Genomic DNA, 20,057 nt, shown 5'->3' on the forward strand with positions numbered 1-20,057 from the left:
AGAATATACATTTTACATACACCTTCCTACCACGTGCTGGCTGTGTAACTGTGAAACTTTTGAAATCCCAACACAAGGAATTTTTAAGGTGTATTTTTATTTTTAGGTATGTATGTATGCATGCATGTATGTATGTATGAATGATGGGAAGCAGTGCCCATGGAAGGCAGAAGGGGCCAGTGGGCTGAGCAGTTATAAGCCACCTGACTGGCCGGGGTGCCAGAACCAAAATCCAGGTTCTCTGCCTGAGCAGTACATGCTCTTTAATCACTGAGCCATCTCTCCAGGTCCCACAACAAGGGAATTTTAAACATCTGCTGTGGTGGGGGTGAGGGGTTGATACGTTATGTACATGGAACATGGAATGGTCACAGACGACCCGGAAGAAACAACAGAGGCTAAGTTCATGTTTCTTCGCAAGTTCCTTTCATTGCTCATCTTCCCCATTGTCCACAATCCAAAAGAATATTCGTGAAGTACTAGTAGTGGGATAAGTGAGCTCAGCAAAAAAGAATGTCTGTGGGAAAATAAAAACAACCCACAGACTTCCCATTCTCCTGGATTACTTACTGCTCCTTACCCTGTGATCCCAGACTAGAAAGGTCAGCCTGATTGTATTATTCAACTATTTAAAAAAAATAACACGGGATGTGTAGATACAAAGATGAAACCTTACAGGTTATTTCATAAACCATTCTAACACCAAGCCAATATGTGGATATTTAAAGGTCTAAAAAAAAACTTCAATATCAAATTAAAATCTAAAATGCTCTGAGAAATGAGATGCTAGAACTTCTAAAAGACAACAATAACAAACAAAAAACCCTCCAGACAGGAAATAGATAATAATTCAAAGAACATGGAGTCAGAATTCAGGGGAAAACATGAACTGTGTCGACTTGCATGTGAACTTTGCTACATAAGTTCTCATTTGGTGGGAGCAACTATCAAAGCCCAGGAAAACTGCCAGTCAGCCATTTCTTTCAAGAGGAAGTTGGCAGCCCTGCCTGGCTTGTCTGAGAGGTTCTGAACCTTCCCAACAAAGATAAGGAGAGTAAGACTTGTCGGTGAAACTTCTTGCCAAACAGTACGGTGATTGTTAACAATGTTTCCCAACCTGTGGGCCGGGGCCGCTTGGTCCACCAACCCTTTCACAGGGGTTGCTTAAGATCATTGGAAAACACAGATACTTACATTACGACTCATAACAGTAGCAAATTACAGTTATGAAGTAGCAAAGAAGATAATTTTATGATTGGGGATCACCCCAACATGAGGAACTGTGTTAAAGGGTTGCAGCATTAGGAAGGTTGAAAAGCACTGGAAATCATTTCTAATGCTCATTACATTCCCACTCAAATGTGCCTTTTCCTTATAGCACTCAGTCCTGTGGCCTTCTTCCTGGCTAGTCTCACCAGGTAGTTGGTATGCAAATTGAAACAGAGCCCAACAATCACTAGGCCAGGCTCAAGGCTTGGGTTCTTTCTGCTCATGCCTACTACCACCTATGACAGGGATATTCGTGTCCTAGAACACAACCTCTAACACACACACACACACACACACACACACCCCTACTTTTATTTCTTTAACACAGACATTGCTGTGCAACTTTTCCTTGATAGGTTTGTTGTTTTCATTAACATTTCAAAGGAATCTGTAAGATCAGAGAAGCGTGGCAACCCTGACACACTGCATTTTTCCCAGAACACCCACTTGGTTCAGTCACGTGTCTCTTAGGCTCTTTGGACTTCAGGATCTCACTAATCAGTGCCTGTCGCCACCTCCCCTTACATACTTCACAGGTATCAAAAGCTTTCACTTAAAATAAACCCTCAATCGTTCCACGTCTTTCTTCCCCGGTTTTCCCCCATCAAGTGCTATCGCCCATAGTAAAGAAGTTCCACAAGACTGAATCTGTCATTTGGCATTCCCTTTACATTTATTTCCCCACTGTAATGGTCTGTTCTGTCCTCCCACCCCCACCCCACCGCTGAGACAGGCATATCTTCCTTTCTGTCTCTCCCAAAGAGGCAGCTGCTGTGTGGCTCCTCCCCCTCCTCCTCATAATCTCTTCCCCTTCTCTCCCACAATCCACTAAATAAATCCAACCTCACTCCGCATGGTGTGCCTATCTGTCTTGGTCCCTCACCTGCCACGGCTCTCTGCCTCTGGAAATTGGGACTCAATGCCCCTTGTGGCCCCACCATTCCTGGAATGGTGGTACCGTTATTTTTACCATTTCATCCACCACAGCCTATCGACGGCCACTTCACTGTCAAACTCACGTTCTAAGTCAAAGTTTCTGCCAGCTGTCCTTTATTTTAAAGGCAATGCCAGAGCCAAGAGGGAATCAAGACAGAGTAGCGACCAGCCGGTGCCCTCCCCGGTTGAAATGTTTGCATTGCCTTCCCCTGGGGTCATGATAACGCCTACTCGGTCCACTTTGTATTTGCACCACCAATGTCTTTAGATCACGTGAAGTCTTCTCCTGCCTCACGGATCTGATACGTATTCTTTCAGCCTCATAGTCAACAGAGACTTGTGTCTTTAAGTTAAAACTGTTTCCTGTTGAGTTGCCATGAAAAAGGAGCGTGAAATTTCTTAAAACAATAACCCTGCAGTTAGAAACTGAGGGCCTGCACTTTTCTGCTGTCGCTCACACTAAAGGAGTGGAAGAGAAAAGGGGTGAGGTGGAGTTTCAAACAAGTCACTGCCAATTATTTTGAGGGATCGGGACACCCCAGTGTAGGTTCCCTGAAGCCTCTTGGGGAGTATTATCTTCCCCGCACACCGTGGCTGAGACCAGGCCTCTGTGCTTCAGTGCACACCCGCTCTGCCCCAGACCACCTCGTTAGTGTTTCTGGCACCAGCGCGTTTTCCTGCAGAGTTGAGTAAGTAGGAAAGAAATCACTTTCACTCCAGTGACCTCCAAGGTCAGGAGTAGAGCCAATCCTGGTCTCCAGTTTGTCCGCTCGAAACTGCACCGCTGTCGCCCGTGCCTCCTATGAAGTTTCCTCCTCAAGGCAAACAATGTCTATCCCGACCCCAACCCGGGGAAATGACCTGCACCCGCCACCTCGGCTTGCCCTTAGAGCTCAGAAGCCGAAGCCCGGCCCGGGGTCACCAAGCGCGATGGGCTCACCTCGTAGCAGCGCCATGGTGAAGCTCGGTTACTCAGTGGGGCTGTGTCGGCAACACTCGGCCACCCGCCCTAGCCCAGCCTTAAGAGTGTGGGCGGCGCTCCGCGAGGCCGCACCCCTGCCCTTTCCCCTACAATGCCCCCTCCCCCCAGCTCCTGCAGTTGCCAGGGTCAAGGTTACCCTAATCCCGTTACGTGTCCCGCGCCCCTCCCCTGGGAATCAGGGATGACCTCGGCCACACAGTCCAATCATTGGTCTCATCCCCGGCTTCTAGAAACTCCGCCCGTTCTGTCCATCTCCAGTCTGGGGCACCGCAGTACAGGACTGGCAGCAAGATCCCAGCCCCGCCCCACCCAAGTTTTAGTGGGCGGGGCCTACTGGAAGGGGCGGGGCTGGCGGCGGCGCGGCGCGAGTGGCTGCTCCTGCGCCTGCGCAGTCTGATGGCAGAGGCCTGAGCTAGAGGGCTTCCGCTGCCGGTAGCCGGGGCGCCTGGAGAAGGGAAAGGGAATGCAGTAGAGTAGGGCGCGCCTGGGTCCCCGACTCAGCCCCAAGTGAGCCCGAGGTATTTTCCTTATATGATCAGGCCTCCCGTGGCCGGCGCTGCTGGTCCGGAGCCTGAGAGGATTATGAAAACGTGGCAGGTGATGGGGCCAGGGGACCTGGCGCGGGGAGCTGAGGAGTGAGGGACCGAGTGGGAGGTGAGGTTTGATGGGTTGGGGGGGCGCAGGTTTAGGGATGCCCACGCCGCCTGCTTTGGGCCCTGCCGATGATGACGTGACCACTGCGCAATCTGAGTTCTGGGAACCAGGTGATGGAGTGTGCTGCGAACACTGAGGCCAGGCGAGCAGGAGGCGGCCTGGGCAGAGAGGGGAGTTCAGGAGCTCAGGGTCCCGTGGCGGGGCTGACAGTGGCAACGGGGCGGGGCGTGAGTGGCGCTGCTGACTTGAATTAACTCCTCAGCCACTGCCTGCTCCACAGTTCAGCTTTGTGTTTGTTGTTTGGCCCGTTCCCTTGGAGTGGGGACTGCATTTTTAATCTAATCTCTCCCTCCCCCCCTTTTTTTTTGAGACAGGGTTTCCTGCTTTCTGGAACTTGCCCTGTAGACGAGGCTAGCCTCAAACGACGAGATCCGCCTAAATACTGGGATTAAAGGCGTGCTCCTCCAAGCACGGCTTTAACCTAATCATTTTTCGTCAAAACCTTCAGGAATTACAGAAATGTGGAAAGGTTCGTGCAGAGAACCTGCTGTTTGCTATTTCACATCTACACATTAAAACCTTGTTTTTTTTTTTTTTAAAGATTGACGTTTACTCACCCTGCGAACACTTCAGCACACATTATTTACAGTTCTCTTAGGAGTGTTCATGAAATCATTCACATACAAAGCTCAAACTAGGTGAGCAAATATCTGTGCTCTCTCACGTGTTCCTCTTATTTCATTTGTCTTCCAAGTCACCACAAAGGGACTTCCAGGTTTACTATTGAATGTAATCATAGATGACCTGAATGGGCCCTGATAAAATCAGAGTGAAAAGTTAGTGTATACTCAAACAGGTATGGATATAACTGCAGTTCCAGGATCAGGAAAGGAACTGAGGCGTTCCCTTAACCAGATGATCAAACTCAGAATCCCCAATAAGGAGACTGTGGACTCCCTTGCTGTGAGGAGGACATAGCTCACTTATGTAGGATTCCTCTTCGGAATCACCTGAATCTAATCACAGCAAGACAGGCCCAAACGTCATTGGCATGTAGGAGACTGGCATCTGGAGGGTTTTGTTTTGTTTGTAGTTATGCACAGAAACGTTTAGTTGCAATATCTGCAACAAAAGTCATGAAGGAAGATGCATAGAAATGGTAGGGAGCAGGAAAACAAATGGCAAAAATGTTACTGAGTGGAAAAGTGTTATACTCTCCGTTCTCTCTTCCCATGTCTTCTGGAGGCTTAACATTCTTCACAAAAAGGAGGGGAGTATTCTTCAACTAAGCTACAAAATTACGTAGAAGTATCTCTAAGGTAGTTAAATAGGTATTTGGACAGGTACTCCTGTAATGCTATGCCTTTCAAAATAAACTGGTCTAGACAACAGATAGCATTATTTATTACCTGTCTAGACAAGAGATAGCATTATTCCGCCCTTACAGGTTTAGCCTCCAATGTTTTTAGAAATGCAATGTTATCTTTCTGTTGTTAATTTTGGAGGGAAAGATGTAGTGTTAACATAAAATTGGAAATTAGTGAGTCCATTGTAAATCTGTAAATTCTGCTGTTCAGATTACCCGAGATCTCAGAACTGTCCAGCTTCAGCCTTTTCTTCCACTCTTTCTGAGTCACTCTTCCATGCTTACAGTTTTCTGTCTTTTCCTATAATCAGTGTTGACAGAAGTTGCAGTATGGGCAGCAGAGGAGAGCAAGCTAAGTCCTTGGGAGCTGCCATAGTTTTATAACCTGTCTGTGGTACAGGCCTATAATCACAGCACTTTAGAGGCTGAGGAAGATAGGAAGTCAATTCGTGTCAGGGTGTGTACAAGACCCTGTGTCGTCCCCACCCCCCACTCCCACATAGTGGCAGTGTAAGTGGAAAGCTCTGTGCATGCATACAGTTAGTCTGCCTTGGTGAGAACTTCAATTATAAGGCCAATATTAGCTTGGCTCTGGTCTTTACTTACAGCAATTATCTGCTCTCTAGGAAGTTCAAGCTGCCAAACAAGGATAAAGAAATAAACTACAGTCATGTAGTGGTAGACGTCGATTTGAGAGCTTGCTTGTTGTAAGTTTACCCTGTCTTGAGCTCCAGTAGCCGTGAGGCACCGTCTTAGACTTAACTTCTTCTCTGTTGGCAAGCCATTTGCAAATTCCAACAAGCCTTTGATAAAATGTCATGTGGCAATACAGCTTAGAGCAAATCTCAGTACATCCTTGAGTACAGGGTCGCCCTGGAAAGCAATGATATTGGTGGACAACATTGTTTGGATGCCATTCAGTCAGATAGGTTCTGAGAAACGTTTGTAGTTAATGTTCATACGAGGAGTGCACACCAAGGGCATGCCTCAGGGAATTGATTGTATCTCAGCAAGAAGATGCTAGGATTTTGGTGTTTGGTTAAGGTCCAAAGAAGCAGGAGTTCCTGTCTGGAGGTGGGAGAGGGAATCAGTAAGTACTAGATCAGCCAGGCTACATAGTGAGATCTTGTCCCAAGAGTAGCAACCTAGTCTAAGATAAGTATACTTCATCAAACTAAGATTGTCATGATGTCATTGGGCAATACAATTTAATGGGAACACTGGTAAACACTCTGAGAAAATGTTGGGTAGAGCTTGGCTTGAGCCACACATAGTGAAGAAGCTGTAGTCCCTCATGGTAGCTGGGGTACTTAGTGTTCCATGGTTTCCATTTTTCTGTGCTTAGATGAACTTAGGAAGTCATCTTGTTTCATCTCACATAGATCACAGTTGGCGTTGGCCTTTATAAGATCATGTTTGTCTGGTAGTGGCAACCATGTGTGCTTTAGCCAGTTCCTAGATTTGGAGCTGCCTTTCTTTCTCAGCCGCTGACTGGTAAGGTTTCATGTGTAAATACAACTTGACATGTAAAATGTTACAGGCCTAGCTCAGAGGACCAGGTAAAGCTTCCTTTGAGTGTATTCTTCTGTCAGTTGCCAGAGAAAAGGACTCTATCCTCTGGTTGGACTCTGGGTCCAGAGACTTTTCACTAATACATTGTAAACATCACTAGGTTTTAAAATGCAGAACTGGAGACTAAACCAGAGTCTGGAACATGTTGTGTACGCCTTCTACCTTGTGCTACACCTTCGCCTACCATAAAATTTCCATAGTGGTTCCTGGGGCTGCGTGTCTGAAAGCATCATCCATCCATGGAGATGCCTTGTTTGGTAAGTGTAGGAAGGGCTGGAGATGCGACCTTCACCAATTCCTAGGTGATTTTGATGCTTTTTCCTTGGGAGGAAGTAGGAGTTTTATGTTTCTGGGCAGATATTCAGCTACCGGTCTGTTTCATTCCACTGGTTCATTTTTCTGACACATGCTATACTCACATAGCTAACTTGCCAGGGATAAGCTTCCCATCTTCCTAGGAACTTTTGCAATTCCACAGAGATTTTAGAATGGGCTTGTCAATTTTCACATTAAAAAAAAAAGACATTGAGATCTTGCTTTTTATAGGATGCAGATGACAACATGGTGTTGTCTTTATCAGTGGAAATGCTTTATTTCCGAGCTCGCAGAAAATTTCGCTTCCAGCTTAATGTATCTCTAACATAGCTACACATACAGTTTGCTTGGCTTGTCTCTGGGCTCCATTCTTTTTTTGTCAGTCTGCTAGTCTTTCTTGATACCCAAACTTCACTGAATGCTAAAGCTCTAGAGTGATTGCTCAATATTCCTTGTTATCTTCTAGACCAGTAGTTCTCAACCTTTCCAATACTGCGACCCTTTAATGTAGTTCCTCGTGTTGTGGTGACCCCCAGCCATAAAATTATTTTTGTTGCTACTTCATAACTGTAATTTTGCTAGTTTTGAATTGTAATGTAAATATGTTTTTTTCCCCAATGGTCTTAGGTAGCCCCTGTGAAAAGGGCATTTGACCTATAATGGGGTCATGACCTACAGGCTGAGACCTGCTGTTCTAGAGCAAACCCTCTCCCAGCTCCAATACAGGTGGCTGTGTATTGACCCCTAGTTTAAACAATCACGCTTAACTGAATCTATGCCCCAGAATAAAATTTCTCAAGGAAACATTAAAAATAGGGGCCAGGGAGCCAGGCAGTGGTGGTGCATGCCTTTAATCCCAGCACTTGGGAGGCAGAGGCAGTCGGATCTCTGTGAGTTTGAGGCCAGTCTGGTCTATAAGAGCTAGTGCCAGGACAGGCTCCAAGCTACACAGAGAAACCCTGTCTAGAAAAATCAAAAAGAAAAAAAAAAATAAGGACCAGGGAGGTGGTTCTGGATAAGAGTGTCTATTGTGTGAGTAGGAGGACTTGAGTTCAAATCCACATCACACAAAAAGCGGGTGCACAGGCGTATTTATAACTGTAGTATTGGAGAGCAGAGATGATTGGATATCGACAGCTTGCCACCTAGCCCTGAAAGTACGCTTCCAAAGAACAAGACAAGAAACCTTGTCTAAATGGAATAAGGTAGATAGTGATAGAGGAAGGTACTGAGCATCCTTCCCTGGCCCCTCACATGAACTGGCATGGGTAGGTGTACACACACACACACACACACACACACTATGAGGAGGCTAGAGAGATGGCTCAGGTTAAAAGCACTTGTTCAAAAATCACAAGAACCAGACTTCAGTTTCTGGTGCCCACCTAACAAGCAGCAAACGCAAGCAAGAGGAGTCATTGGGGTTTGTACTCTTCCAGTCTACCAGAGGAAACAGAGCTGTAGGTTCAGGCGAGACAGAATGATTGAGACCGCAAGTGCATACACCCCACATATGTGTGCACACACTTCTATAGGTGCATATGCATACAAATCTTTAATAAAATAGACTGTAGCCAATACTACTTTTACTCAGCCTGTCATTTTAAATTTTGCTCAGATTTGGCACACACTTTATTCAAAAGTATTTATTTCAACAAATTTTTATTCACAGCTGAATAGTTACAGCAACCATTATAAGCATTTTCTATAACAAAGCTGTAGTTTACAGACTTGTCCAAAATGAAAAATATATTTTTTTCAGTAGCATTTCTTCTGCAGTGTTAGATTTACCCGAATATTTTGTGGACTCCCTCAGAGAGGCAGGCCTTTATCTCAATGCCAGTTGATTGCAAAATGTTATATCCAAATTGGCTTCTTAACAGTGTGGTTCCAGGCAGTAGCCTAATTTCATCTGGTTGATTCCCTTGGTCAGAATGTATTTTGTTAGTGTGAGGGCAGACATGGGCCATGGCTCATGTGTGTGAGTCAAAAGACCTTTCACTGTGGTCTCTGGGGACTGAACACAGGTTGTCAGCTTCCATGGCAAGCACTCTTACCCACTGAGCCATCTTGCTGTCCCAAATCTTTTTTAAAAAAGATTTTAATATCCAGTGATGTCCATAAGAAAAAAATCTTGTTTGTCATTTGCATTATCCTCTAATTTTATACCCTCTATAATTCTGTGAATATGAGACCAATGTGTAAAAAGTGAAGCTTTGGTTACTTGACTCATATAGCGAGTCAATGTTAGGAATCAATGGCAAATGTTATAAGGATGAGAGGCCCAGCGCTAGCATGTTTAGCGCCCCCTTACTCAGCAGTCAAGTGTTTGGGAAGTAGTTAATTTATGCAAAAGATTTCAGTTTGTTGCCACAGTCCTCAATGCATTCATTAGGGATCTAATAGTTAAATTAGTGATAGATTTTAGGGACCTACATTCTCTAAACTCCTCGTTTTCACAAGAACCTTGACATTTTATCCTAAGGAAAATCAGGGGAAGCCGCTCCAATGATGTGCTCCACGGAAGGGGGAAAAAGCCTGCCATTGGGTCTGTGAAGTGAGCCTACAGATGCTGTCCCTCTAACTGCAGCTGGGACGGCCTGGGGAGGGTGCACACAGATAACATGCTGTCTGCTTCCGTGGTGACTAATTTACGTGGAAACACACCCATTACTCTAGGAAGTGGGTAGTACCCCTGTGCTAATGCTGAAAACACAAATGGTGGACGTGTGAATACGGGTTAGTTTTGAAGGTGCTTGCTTCATGAGATGAAATCAGAAGCCCATAGGAACATTAAATTCTTCCGACAGCAACTCCTTCCGGGAATGAGTGGGAAGCCGGTTATTTCAGCAACTGCTAAAGGAACGTGATGGAATTGTAACTACTCAGAAGCAGAGATACCTAGAGAAGAGTTCAAGCTTGTGTCGCATTTATTTAAAGTAAAAGATATTGATTTCGTGAAGTTGGGAAGTTCTTAAAATGAACTTTAAAGGGGGAAGGGAACCCACTGCTGAGGGAGGCTGGGGGTAGAGTGCTCGCCTGATATGCCTGAGGGCCTGGGTTAAATCCCCTGCACCAGGGAAAAAGTACACAGAACAAAAAATGTTTAAACAAAATGCTTAGAGTTTCTCACAAGGTACCTTTCACCCTCCAGGTCTGCAATGAAATAGGGAGGATGTAAAGGCCCAGCAACCACTGCATTGTTAAGCACAGCTCCAGCGGAAACTCTGGTCTTCTGGAAGAACTGAAGCTGTTGTTTCTTAGGCTGTAGAGAGGGTTAGTTAACCCCTCCCTCCTTCTGGCTAATTACTATGCTTTTGTTTCGTGAACCTTTGTACCTCCTGACCAACCAGGAATAGGAGAGTAGTAACCCACATAGGGAGTAGGATGCGGGGGTGATGGTTTTAAACCTTGTATGGGCACAGAGCCACATTTGGGAAGACACCGCCTCCTAAAAATGCTTAACAAGGCATTTTTGGTGTTCTTGAGTGTCTTTACATGAGTCAATTTGACCACTAAAGTGTACTAAAAAGTAAATTATTTTCATTAATAACTTTAAAGAGGTAGCCACAGATCCAGTTTTTTTGTTTTGTTTTGTTTTTAACTGGCTTTCCAAACAGTTTGCATTTGGGGGTTGAAAGGTGTGATACAGACACGTCACTTTAGAGACAGACACCTAAGAGTCAGATGTCAGGGGCTGTAACTACGGGGGGAACTCTACTGCTTTTGGAGAGAGACCCCCAAGAGCAGCAGTGGTGTTTATTGTGGACACAGAAGGGATGATGCAGACAACAGTGCATTTGTTGTCAGACTTAGTCAAGCCAGGTGCTGTTTCTTGTTCTGGCCCCAGCAGGCACGGAGGACTGGGAAGTACAGGATTTTAGCTTGGAGTCTACTGTATTCTGAAGAACCTTCTAAACTGGGCAACATTCTGGGAGATCTTCTAAAGTACAGAGAAATCTCAGCGTGATAATGAGGGTCCTGTACGATTTGCAAACAACCTGCTGCTGTCATAGGGACAGCGTATGCTTTTAATAAATACTGATTATAAAAATGGGTAGAAAGAATTTATAGGTTGTCCAACCAAACCTTGGCTCGCAATTCCCAAAAACTCCCCCAGAGCAAAACAAAATTCTAAGAGCAGCAAGTACATAAGCCTGTTCCATTATTACTAAATAGTCTTTTAAATCTTTCATAGTAAAATATTTACGTTGATTTTTAAAGTTTGAAAAAAATGTTGAAAATAACTTGAGAAGGGAAAGTTGGCCCTAAACTATTGAAGTTTTTCAAAGCAGTTTTAAAAAAGAGCCATAAATCTTTGAATAATAACTTAGTGACCATGCATTCTCTTCCAGAGACTTTCCAGACAACTAGGTTCTGGAACTGAAGTCTGTTTCCCTTGTGATTTTGGGGTCTGGAATCCACAGCGCTGTGAGGCCCTGGTAGAAGGTTTAGCGACATTGGGGAGTTAAAAAGCTTTCACGCTCCTTCGGTTTTTAGGCCTGCTGATAAAAGTTATCCATTCTCACCTACCATCTTTTCATATTTACAGTGTTGCAGAGGCTTTGCTGGTCTCAGGGCACTGACTGGCACTGGAGACTGTATTCCACCTTTCTCACACGCAGTCCATGTGACGGCAGCATGGCTAGAGCAGCTCTCCCATAAACCTGAGACTCTCACAAAAACTCAGGCTACCAGGGTCCACATCATCTTGTACTCACGGGCGTTAGGGAATACTTTGAGGAAGCGTCCATGGAGGCTCAGGCTCATACTATTCTTAAAACTCTCACCACAAGCTCATACACCCCTTTGGTTTATCAATATCTGTCATGTTTATGATATTAATATCATTATTTGTTGAAAGACCCACGAAGGCAATTTACATCATCATTTTTAATATTTTCTTAACTTGGACATTCTCCAGTTATACACAAAGATTGCAGCTAGGCACTTCTACTCTGGAACTGACAACTGGAGCTATGTGGCACTGTTCATTTGGGCATGCCTTTGTTTAAACTGAAGTCAAGCCTCTAACAGTCTTCCACATTCAAGTGTTTTTATTCTGAGCAGCATATACAAAAACTAATGACAGTGTGCATCACTTCATTTAGTTCGGTACTCTCCACGGGTTCTCTAACTCTGGTTTGATCTACTTTGGGCATATTGATCTAGAATTCTCTCAGCTGATTGCATATGCTTCCTTGTTTGCCTTGGAAGCATGCATCCTCAGACTTCATTTAGAAACTCCAGGTTGAGGCATGCTGGGATGTGGATCGAGTCCATGGTCAGAGAAGACGGATTAAATGGAAAGAGAACAGGAAACATGTGTTTGGAGTCCAGCAGGAGCTGCTGAGGGTCACTCCTCTCTTGTAGTTGGGCCTGGGAGGAGAGAATCAGATCATGTGAGTATTTAGCACAACCTGAAAAGCTGAAGTAACTTCACCAAACTTAGTGGGCAAGGTGCACGGGAAGATTCCTGAGATGATCTAGAAGGCATGTAGGATCAGGAGAACGTGGTCTTTCTATGTCCCTGAAGCATATAGTGGAGAAAAACCCTAGTTCACGTTGTTGGAGATCAGATGGTTAAACACGTTCCCTGTTGTAGCGTTATTTTAATGCTTCCAGCTAAGGGAGAAGGCGAAACTATGGCCTAAGTGCAAGACTTAGTAAGTCTTACACTTACTTACGTGTAAGTCTTACAGTCTTACACGACAGTGTAAGACTGTCGTGGCATGGTTCACGAATCAGGTTCTCAGCCTTCCTCATGCTGCAAACCTTCAATGCCGTTCCTCATATTGTGGTGATCCCCCTCCTCCATAAAATTATTTTATTGCTACTTTATAGCTGTAATTTTGCTACTGTTATGAATCATAATGTAAATATCTGTGTTTTTGAATGGTCTTAGGCCAACACTGTGAAAGGGTTGTTGGACCCCCAAAGGGGTTGCTACCTAGAGGGTGAGAACCACTGCTCTAGAGGCAGACTCCCTGCCCTGAACAAATGTCCAAACCTTCCTGTGTCTTACTTTTGTCACCTGCAGAATGAACATCATAGAAATTGCCAAGGCAGGAAGTCTCGGGGTCAGCCGCTCACTGAAACAATTACCGAGCCAGAAAGAGTGACTCTTGTTAACTATTACAAATTCTGGGACCCACTCAGAGACCACTATAACCCTGTTTGATGAAGAGAGAAGCTGATCTCTGTGAGCACACAGCTGAACCTGCTCATATGCCCATTCTTCAGCCCCAAGTCTGGCTACAGAAGTCCACATTCCTGGAATAGTTGGGGGTGCCAGGGAAAGCAGTGGGATTTTGACCTCTAAAAGTTTGAGATTGTGCACTTTGGTTCATCTGGTGGGGTCTGACAAGGATAACTGTCAGATAAAGTTTTTCTCAAGGTACAGTGGTTTGTCTTAGTGGCATCAATTGGAATATTTAAAACGACAAATCCTCTTCCTTTCTCCTCTCTGAAGCCAGATGTTTTAAGAAAAGTACAATAACCAAAATGAAATTCACTAAAGGAGTTCCACAGCAGACTTGGGAAGGTAGACAGGAGACTCAGTGAGCTAGGAGATAATAGTGTTGAGGTGACCAAGTCTATAAAAGAGAAAGAATGAGTGAGAACACTAGGGCCAGGTGCAGTACTGCACACCCTATAACCCCAGCACTTGGGAAGTGGAGGCAGGAGGACCAGGCTTCAAAGTCCCAGTTACATAGCAAGTGTGAGGTCAACCTGGACTATGTAAGATGGAAAACAAACAGCTCGAGGGTCCAGGGAGCAAACTATCAACATACATACTATAGAAGTCCCAAAAAGGAATGAGGGAGAGGGCAGAAAAACATTTACTAAACCCATCCCAAATCCAATGGACAATATGTATGTATGTATGAGCACATCCAAGCTCATTGAACTTTAAGCAGGATAAACCCACACACTGAGACATACAAATTGTCAAAGTCCCAAGGCAGGGAATCTTAGAATAATAGAGAAATGCGTGTGTCATAGATATCCTGAAATGAGATTAACCATTGATCTTTCATCAGATGCAGGGGTCTTTAGGAAGCAATAGAATGACACACCACTAAGGGGAGGAAGCGTGAGAATTTTACATCTGCTAAAAATTCTTTCAAGGACAGAGGAAAATGTATGTCATTTCTGCAGACAAAGACATTCGATAAAAGTTTCAACTCATCGTGAACAATTGCAGACGGAAGCACAATTAGAAACAAGGCCTACAGAATATATGATGCCCGAATTGACGGAATTGAAGGGAGAGAGAGGTCTCCGTTGATATTGGGACAGTTTGGTCCCCCACTTCTGATAGGGTACAGCACTATGAGGTGGGGTCAGTAAGCAGGCATGACGGACACTTGAGGATGGAAGTTAGGTCACTGGGGCATGCCTTTGAAGAGATACAGGGACTCCAGACCTTGCTGTCTCTCACTCCCAGGCTCTAGTGCAGTGAGCAGGTACCCCCTGCCTAATGCCTGCATCATTACGTACTGTGTGCTTACAGACAGAGCAAGGCTGACTCACCATGGATGCAACTATCTGAACGTGAACCAAGATGAACCCTTTTCCCTTGCAAGCTGACTGTCTCAGGTCCTGTGCCACAACGACAGAAAGCTGAATTCCATACACACAGATTTCCTCTTTGGGGGTGGGAGGAGGTAGAGCTTTCTTTGAAAGGTTGTGGGGGTTAAGAGTCAAGACACTGAGTTCAGTTACTGGCACCTGGCAAGTGCTGTATTTGTCAGTGGTATTAACTTTGCAATGGCTCACTTTGTTCTTCTGCCTTGGAATTAGTCATTAATGGTTGAACCACAGACTCTAGGTAGGAGCTGTCCTTTTAACCAAGGTCACTGAAATACAGGTGTGGTGCCAAGGGGAAGGTCCATAAATCCTCATCAGGAAAACAGGTCACGCCTGGAGGCACAAAAAGTTTGCTGTTGTTTTCCCCTCTTTGGGGCAACACACTATTGTTTCAAATAGTGACAGTATCTTCATATAGAATAACTTTCTGAGTTTCATTGTTACCCAACGTTACAGTTGGAAGACCAAGGGCTGTCCTTCGCTCAGCATCCACAGCAGCTGGACAGAACAGTAGGACACAAGAGGAAGAGGCATATGGGGCGGTGGGGCTCGTTACAGAGGAAAAGTCACAAGCTTCATTGACTCAGGGCACCAGTGGTAGCTCTGCTGGGACCTGGCATGCTCACTTACTGAGAGCTGAATTGGTTCTCCAGCCATGACGGCGGAGAGCAGGGCTCCGCAGGAAGGCACTCGGTGCTTCTGTTCTTCATATTTTAGTTCATTAGCTACATCGTGGGCACCACTGTTTAAAAGCCCTGAAGATGCCCACTAAATTTTTGACAAAGAAGGCAAAAAAAAAAATCTACTCCGGAAAAAAGGACAGCATGCTTAACAAAGGGTGCTAGCACAGTGGGGTTCTTATCTGCAGAACAGAATTAGATTTGTACCTCTCACCTTGTACACCTTCAATTTAAAATGGATCAGAGACCTTAACTTTAAACCCCAGACCCTGAAACTTTTAGGGAAGTTTTCGAAAACAAGGAAATGAGATGGGCACAAAATGTTCAAACAGAACACCAACAGCATGGGCACCAGCCCCAGCACCGACCGATGGACTGCGTGAAAACAAAGTCTCAGCACAGCACAGAACACAGCAGGCACGGTCAACAGAGCACAGGTCAGGAGAGACCAAAGCTTTACCAATTGAACTGCAGGCCAGGGGCAAATAGTCAACATTTACAAAGAATTGCAGAAATTAAATACCAAGGGAATAAAACTGCCCACAGCAAATGGGCCAATGAACTGAATAGATGGCTTTCAAAAGAAAAAGAAAGAGAAACACAAATGGCCAATAGATGTTTTTAAAAGTGTGTAATGCCCCCACGTCACCAGGGAAATGCAAATTAAAGCTACTCCGAGATATTACTTCGCCCCAGTCAGAATGACTATCATCGAGAAATCAGAAAAAAAAAAAAAGAATGTAGAAGAGGATGTGGCGAGAAAAGGAATCCTTATGCACTACTGGTAAGAGTGTAAATTAACACAGATACTGTGGAAATCTGGAGACTTCTCAAAAAATTAAAAAATGGAACTACTATTTCTATTAAAATAGACACAGCTATTTCACTCCTGGGTATAGATATATATATTTACCCAGAGACACTCCATACCCCACTCTAGAGAATTCCTATAGTAGTTGTGGACCTGGTTGTCCATAAACAGATGTACAGATAATGAGAATTTGGTATATATATTCCATTATGTATGCAATGGAATACTATTCAGCATTAAAAAAAATGAAGTTCAGAAGTTTCAGGAAAATGGGTGGACTTGGAATGTGTAATGCAAAGTGAGATCACCCAAGCTCAGAAAGAATAAAGCACGTATTTCTATATGCAGAATTTAGTCAATAATATATGCATATGCATAAAGAGATGTACCTATGGTACAGTATAACATGAGATGGGAACAAGAAAGGCTAAATATAGGAGAATGATGAAGAACCGCAGGCAGGCAATGGACACGAGTTGTGAAAGCGGATATAAACCCAATTGTTTTTCCGTTCTAATTCAATCATGGTTTTTTGTTGTTGTTGTTGTTTCGGATGGCAGAGAAGTACATAAAATATATTCAATACTGAGAGTGTAAAATTTAATGTTAAGACTCACAGCTTCTGTTCTGAATGCCAATTCTAACTGTACATGAGCTCATTATGTCATAGACTCTGGGTCTGGTTAATTTTGGTGTGTGATGTTTTTATCTGCAAGGTTTTAAAATAATACAGTTCTTAAACAACACCTTGAGAGAACTGTAAAAGATTTAGAGGTGAACATGTAAAGGGAGAGAGCCGGGCAGTGGCACGCACGCCTTTAGTCCAAGCTCTCGGGAGACAGAGGCAGGCAGATCTCTGTGAGTTCGAGGGCAGCTTGGTCTACAAGAGTGAGTTCCAGGACAGCCAAGGCTACACAGAGAAACCCTGTCTCGGAAAAAAAGGAAAAGTAAAAAAAGAAAAGGGGGCAGAAAGGAGAGGCTGTGTGACAGCAGTTTCAGCTGGGGCTCAAGGCACAAACACACGGTTAATGGAAACTCAGACAGTACATGGTCTCGCTGAAAACCCCTGTGGTAGGGTTAACAGTTCTCAAGCCTACAGTATATAAGTTTTAATACTTAAGTGTTTTAATGTATACGTGAAGGTCAGACATATTTGTGAGTTACTGTAGAATGCTTCAGGAATTTAGGTGTTTTAAACACATATACTGTATCTAGTATGTAGGCAATGGTATGTCTTACAAGCAGCTTTGACTGCTGGACACGAGATCTAGTGTGGTGACGATGGGGTTGGGGTGCAGTGAGGAGCTGACTGCTCACCAGTGCCTCTGAGCACTGTCCAGGGGGAAACAAACTAGCTGGCAACAACACAAAACAAAACAGTCTTTTACAGGATTGCCATATTTTCTGACAGTATCTAACCCTTGCCCTCCAGGGTATTTTCTCTATGTCCTTCATCACTTATGCCTGCAGCCTGCTTGGCATTTGTCAGTCTACTTTGGACTGAACTCCCTTCTTGCAAATGGCACCGTTGCCAATTTATGGTGAGTTATGGCCTTCCCCCACATGGCTCAGATTCAAATCCAAGAATGATTTCCTAAACGTGTACTTTTGTTTGGGTTGCTTTTCAAACCTCCACAAAAATCAGTAGTGTGTTGGGGTATCCCGTGGCATCTCCCTTGTCTCTCAGTTCCTTCTCTCACTTCAGGAGCTGACTCTACGCTCATCCTATGCTGTCCTTCCACTCCAATGCATCCCTTGTATGTGTGAGCTGGCCTGCTCTGAGGGCTGCATGCTTAGCAGGCCCTGGCAGTTCTCCAGTGTCCTTGAAGCAACATCTACCTTTAGTTTGACTTGGCATCTGTCCCTTGACCTCTGGCTTCATCTCTACTCAAATACCAGGCTAAAGTTCATTTACTCTTTTCTATGGGTCTCTCTTCAGAGCCAGGGCACTCTTTTTAAATCTCTGGATCTCTTTTAAATCTCGGAACAAAACCCCAGCCTTGCAAAGGACAATGCTGTGGGACAATAGTCTGTACACTGTCACTTGTATTTTAATAAAACGCTGATAGGCCAGTAGACAAGCAGGAAGTATAGGCAGGGCAACCAGGCAGAAAGTATAGGTGGGATGAAGAGAACAGGAGAATTCTGGGAAGGGGAAAGAGTCAGTTTGCAGTCATCATCCAGATACAGAGAAAGCAAGATGTGACTGCCGTGCCGAAAAAGTACCAAGCCATGTGGCTAACACAGACAAGAATTATGGGTTTTATAAGTCATAAGAGTTAAAAAGAAGCCTGAGCTACTAGGCCAATTAGTTTATAATTAATGTAAGCCTCTGTGTATTTCTTTGGGATGAATGGCTGTGGGACAGAAACCTCAGTCAACAGGACAACAGCATTCTATACCAAAGCTCTTGTTTTCTCGGGGGTTCTTTAGCAGCTTTGATAAATCTCCATTTCTCTAGTCTCCTCTTTTGATTATGTTCCTCCATTTCCCATTCATGCTGGCCAATATAATGTGCCTGTCCAGTGTCCCACATGGCACTGTGGGAGAAATGAGTCCTGCTTTGTGGAGTCACAATCAGCTCCTGTCAGTCACTGTCACATAAGAAGGTCCTCCACCGGACCCACAACTCCCTCCCTGCGCTCTGCTGAAGAAGCTCATGTTTAAGATGCATCTAAACGCACATCTGCCTAAGAAGTTTCTTCCTACCATATCCGCAAAGACAAAGACTGTGAGGTTTGGGGACATTGTCTAAGAGTTTGAGTTGAATTCTTAGAGGATATTTTTTAGTTCCATGTGGGTGGAACTGAGACTAAGCACCCTTGTTATTTCCACCTGGTGTCTTGATTCAGTGAGGTGTTTCCAGCCAATGAAAGGCTTGAGTCAGAAAGCTGAGGGGCAAAGATAAGTCCACCTGTCTGGGTGTTACTATTACTACTATTATTACTATAGCAATAGTTACTATTACCGTGGGCACTAAGGTTCATGTGCATTTAAGCAGGAAGCCTATGAATGCAGGCTTTTCTGGCACACAGTGTAGCCAGTATTAGTAAAGAGAAGATTAAAATCTGCCTTTTCAATATCCTTTTTAGCTTCTGACTGGGACTTTATGAAATGAATTCCCCAAGACTCACCTGGATTGTTCGTATAAAGGACACTGTCACCCGCTCTTCAAATTCATTCAAGGGAGTGTAAAGGTTTAAAATTTTGACAATCTGTAGGAATGAAAACCAAGTTTAGTGCAGAACTAGACAAACGGAAGACAACTTCGAACTCTAAGGCTCTGTGACAGTGGCATCATGCATGTGTATGACTCTTTGGTCAGGACCCCTCTAGGTGTGTGGTCAGGCTGCCGTTTATAGAGTTTCCACCCATGGCTGCCCCTGCGGGGTCTGAGCTCCGGCACTGCATTCTCAATGTCCACCCCTCCCCTACACTTGGTGGCTCATGCATAATGAGCTCAGAGAACTGCCATCCGGAACCCCTGTCCGGAACCCCCAGCCCTCTTTTCTGCGGGCAATTTAGAGGTTTTTCAGAAGAGCTCCAGGGGCCTTAGACAAGAGAGGGCTTACGTAGCCACACTTAACCATGCTTCTGCCTCTTCCTTAAGAAAATTCATTTATGCCAGGTGGTGGTGAAGCACACCTTTAATCCCAGCACTCGCACACCTTTAATCCCAGCACTCGGGAGGCAGAGTCAGGTGGGATCTGTGAGTTTGAGGCCAGCCTGTTTAATAGAGTGAGTTCCAGAACATCAGCCAAGGATGCTGAGAAACCCTGTCTCAAAAAAGCATAAAGAAAAAGAAAGAAAAACCCATTCATTTGCAAGTGAGCTTTTCTTCTTGACCTCACACAACCTTTTGTCTGGCTAGCGGTTGTT

The 20,057-nt window shown here is 44.6% G+C and overlaps 2 protein-coding genes, 1 long non-coding RNA gene and 2 other non-coding genes across 8 annotated transcripts in view; 3 read left to right on the top strand and 2 right to left on the bottom strand.

Annotated features, from left to right (window-relative positions):
* Acaa2 (acetyl-CoA acyltransferase 2) overlaps positions 1-3,419 on the bottom strand; it is a 29,816-nt gene extending 26,397 nt beyond the window's left edge. The window contains exon 1 of one of the 2 annotated variants that reach the window (XM_048419439.3): positions 3,374-3,419. In XM_048419439.3, coding sequence (XP_048275396.1) covers positions 3,374-3,404 — 31 coding nt within the window. In that variant the 5' untranslated portion in view covers positions 3,405-3,419. Of the gene's footprint in view, positions 1-3,145; positions 3,301-3,373 lie in introns of those variants that run through there. The other variant, XM_048419440.3, reaches the window with a different exon arrangement.
* A 150-nt stretch (positions 3,420-3,569) lies between these two features.
* On the top strand, positions 3,570-7,032 carry LOC148119953 (uncharacterized). 2 transcript variants are annotated; one of them, XR_015734761.1, is made up of 3 exons: positions 3,570-3,784; positions 4,216-4,370; positions 6,880-7,032. It is a non-coding gene; the product is annotated as an uncharacterized LOC148119953 (long non-coding RNA). The 2 variants fall into 2 exon arrangements; XR_015734760.1 differs by lacking the exon at positions 6,880-7,032 and having other exon boundaries at positions 4,216-4,441.
* On the top strand, positions 3,669-3,808 carry LOC125390678 (small Cajal body-specific RNA 17). The gene has a single exon (XR_007228849.3).
* LOC148119954 (small Cajal body-specific RNA 18) lies at positions 3,904-3,982 on the top strand. The gene has a single exon (XR_015734787.1).
* Positions 7,033-11,972: 4,940 nt separating the features above from the next.
* The window catches only part of Myo5b (myosin VB), a 279,116-nt gene continuing 271,031 nt past the window's right edge, over positions 11,973-20,057 (bottom strand). For both annotated transcript variants that reach the window (XM_048419435.3, XM_048419437.3), the window contains 2 exons: positions 19,313-19,393; positions 11,973-12,473 (listed from right to left, as the gene is read on the bottom strand). In XM_048419435.3, the coding sequence (XP_048275392.3) occupies positions 12,321-12,473; positions 19,313-19,393 (234 nt within the window). In that variant the 3' untranslated portion in view covers positions 11,973-12,320. The remainder of the gene's footprint in view (positions 12,474-19,312; positions 19,394-20,057) is intronic.

The sequence above is a fragment of the Myodes glareolus genome, chromosome 13 (assembly GCF_982192425.1).
Source record: "Myodes glareolus chromosome 13, mMyoGla1.1, whole genome shotgun sequence".
Classification (NCBI taxonomy): Eukaryota; Metazoa; Chordata; class Mammalia; order Rodentia; family Cricetidae; genus Myodes; species Myodes glareolus.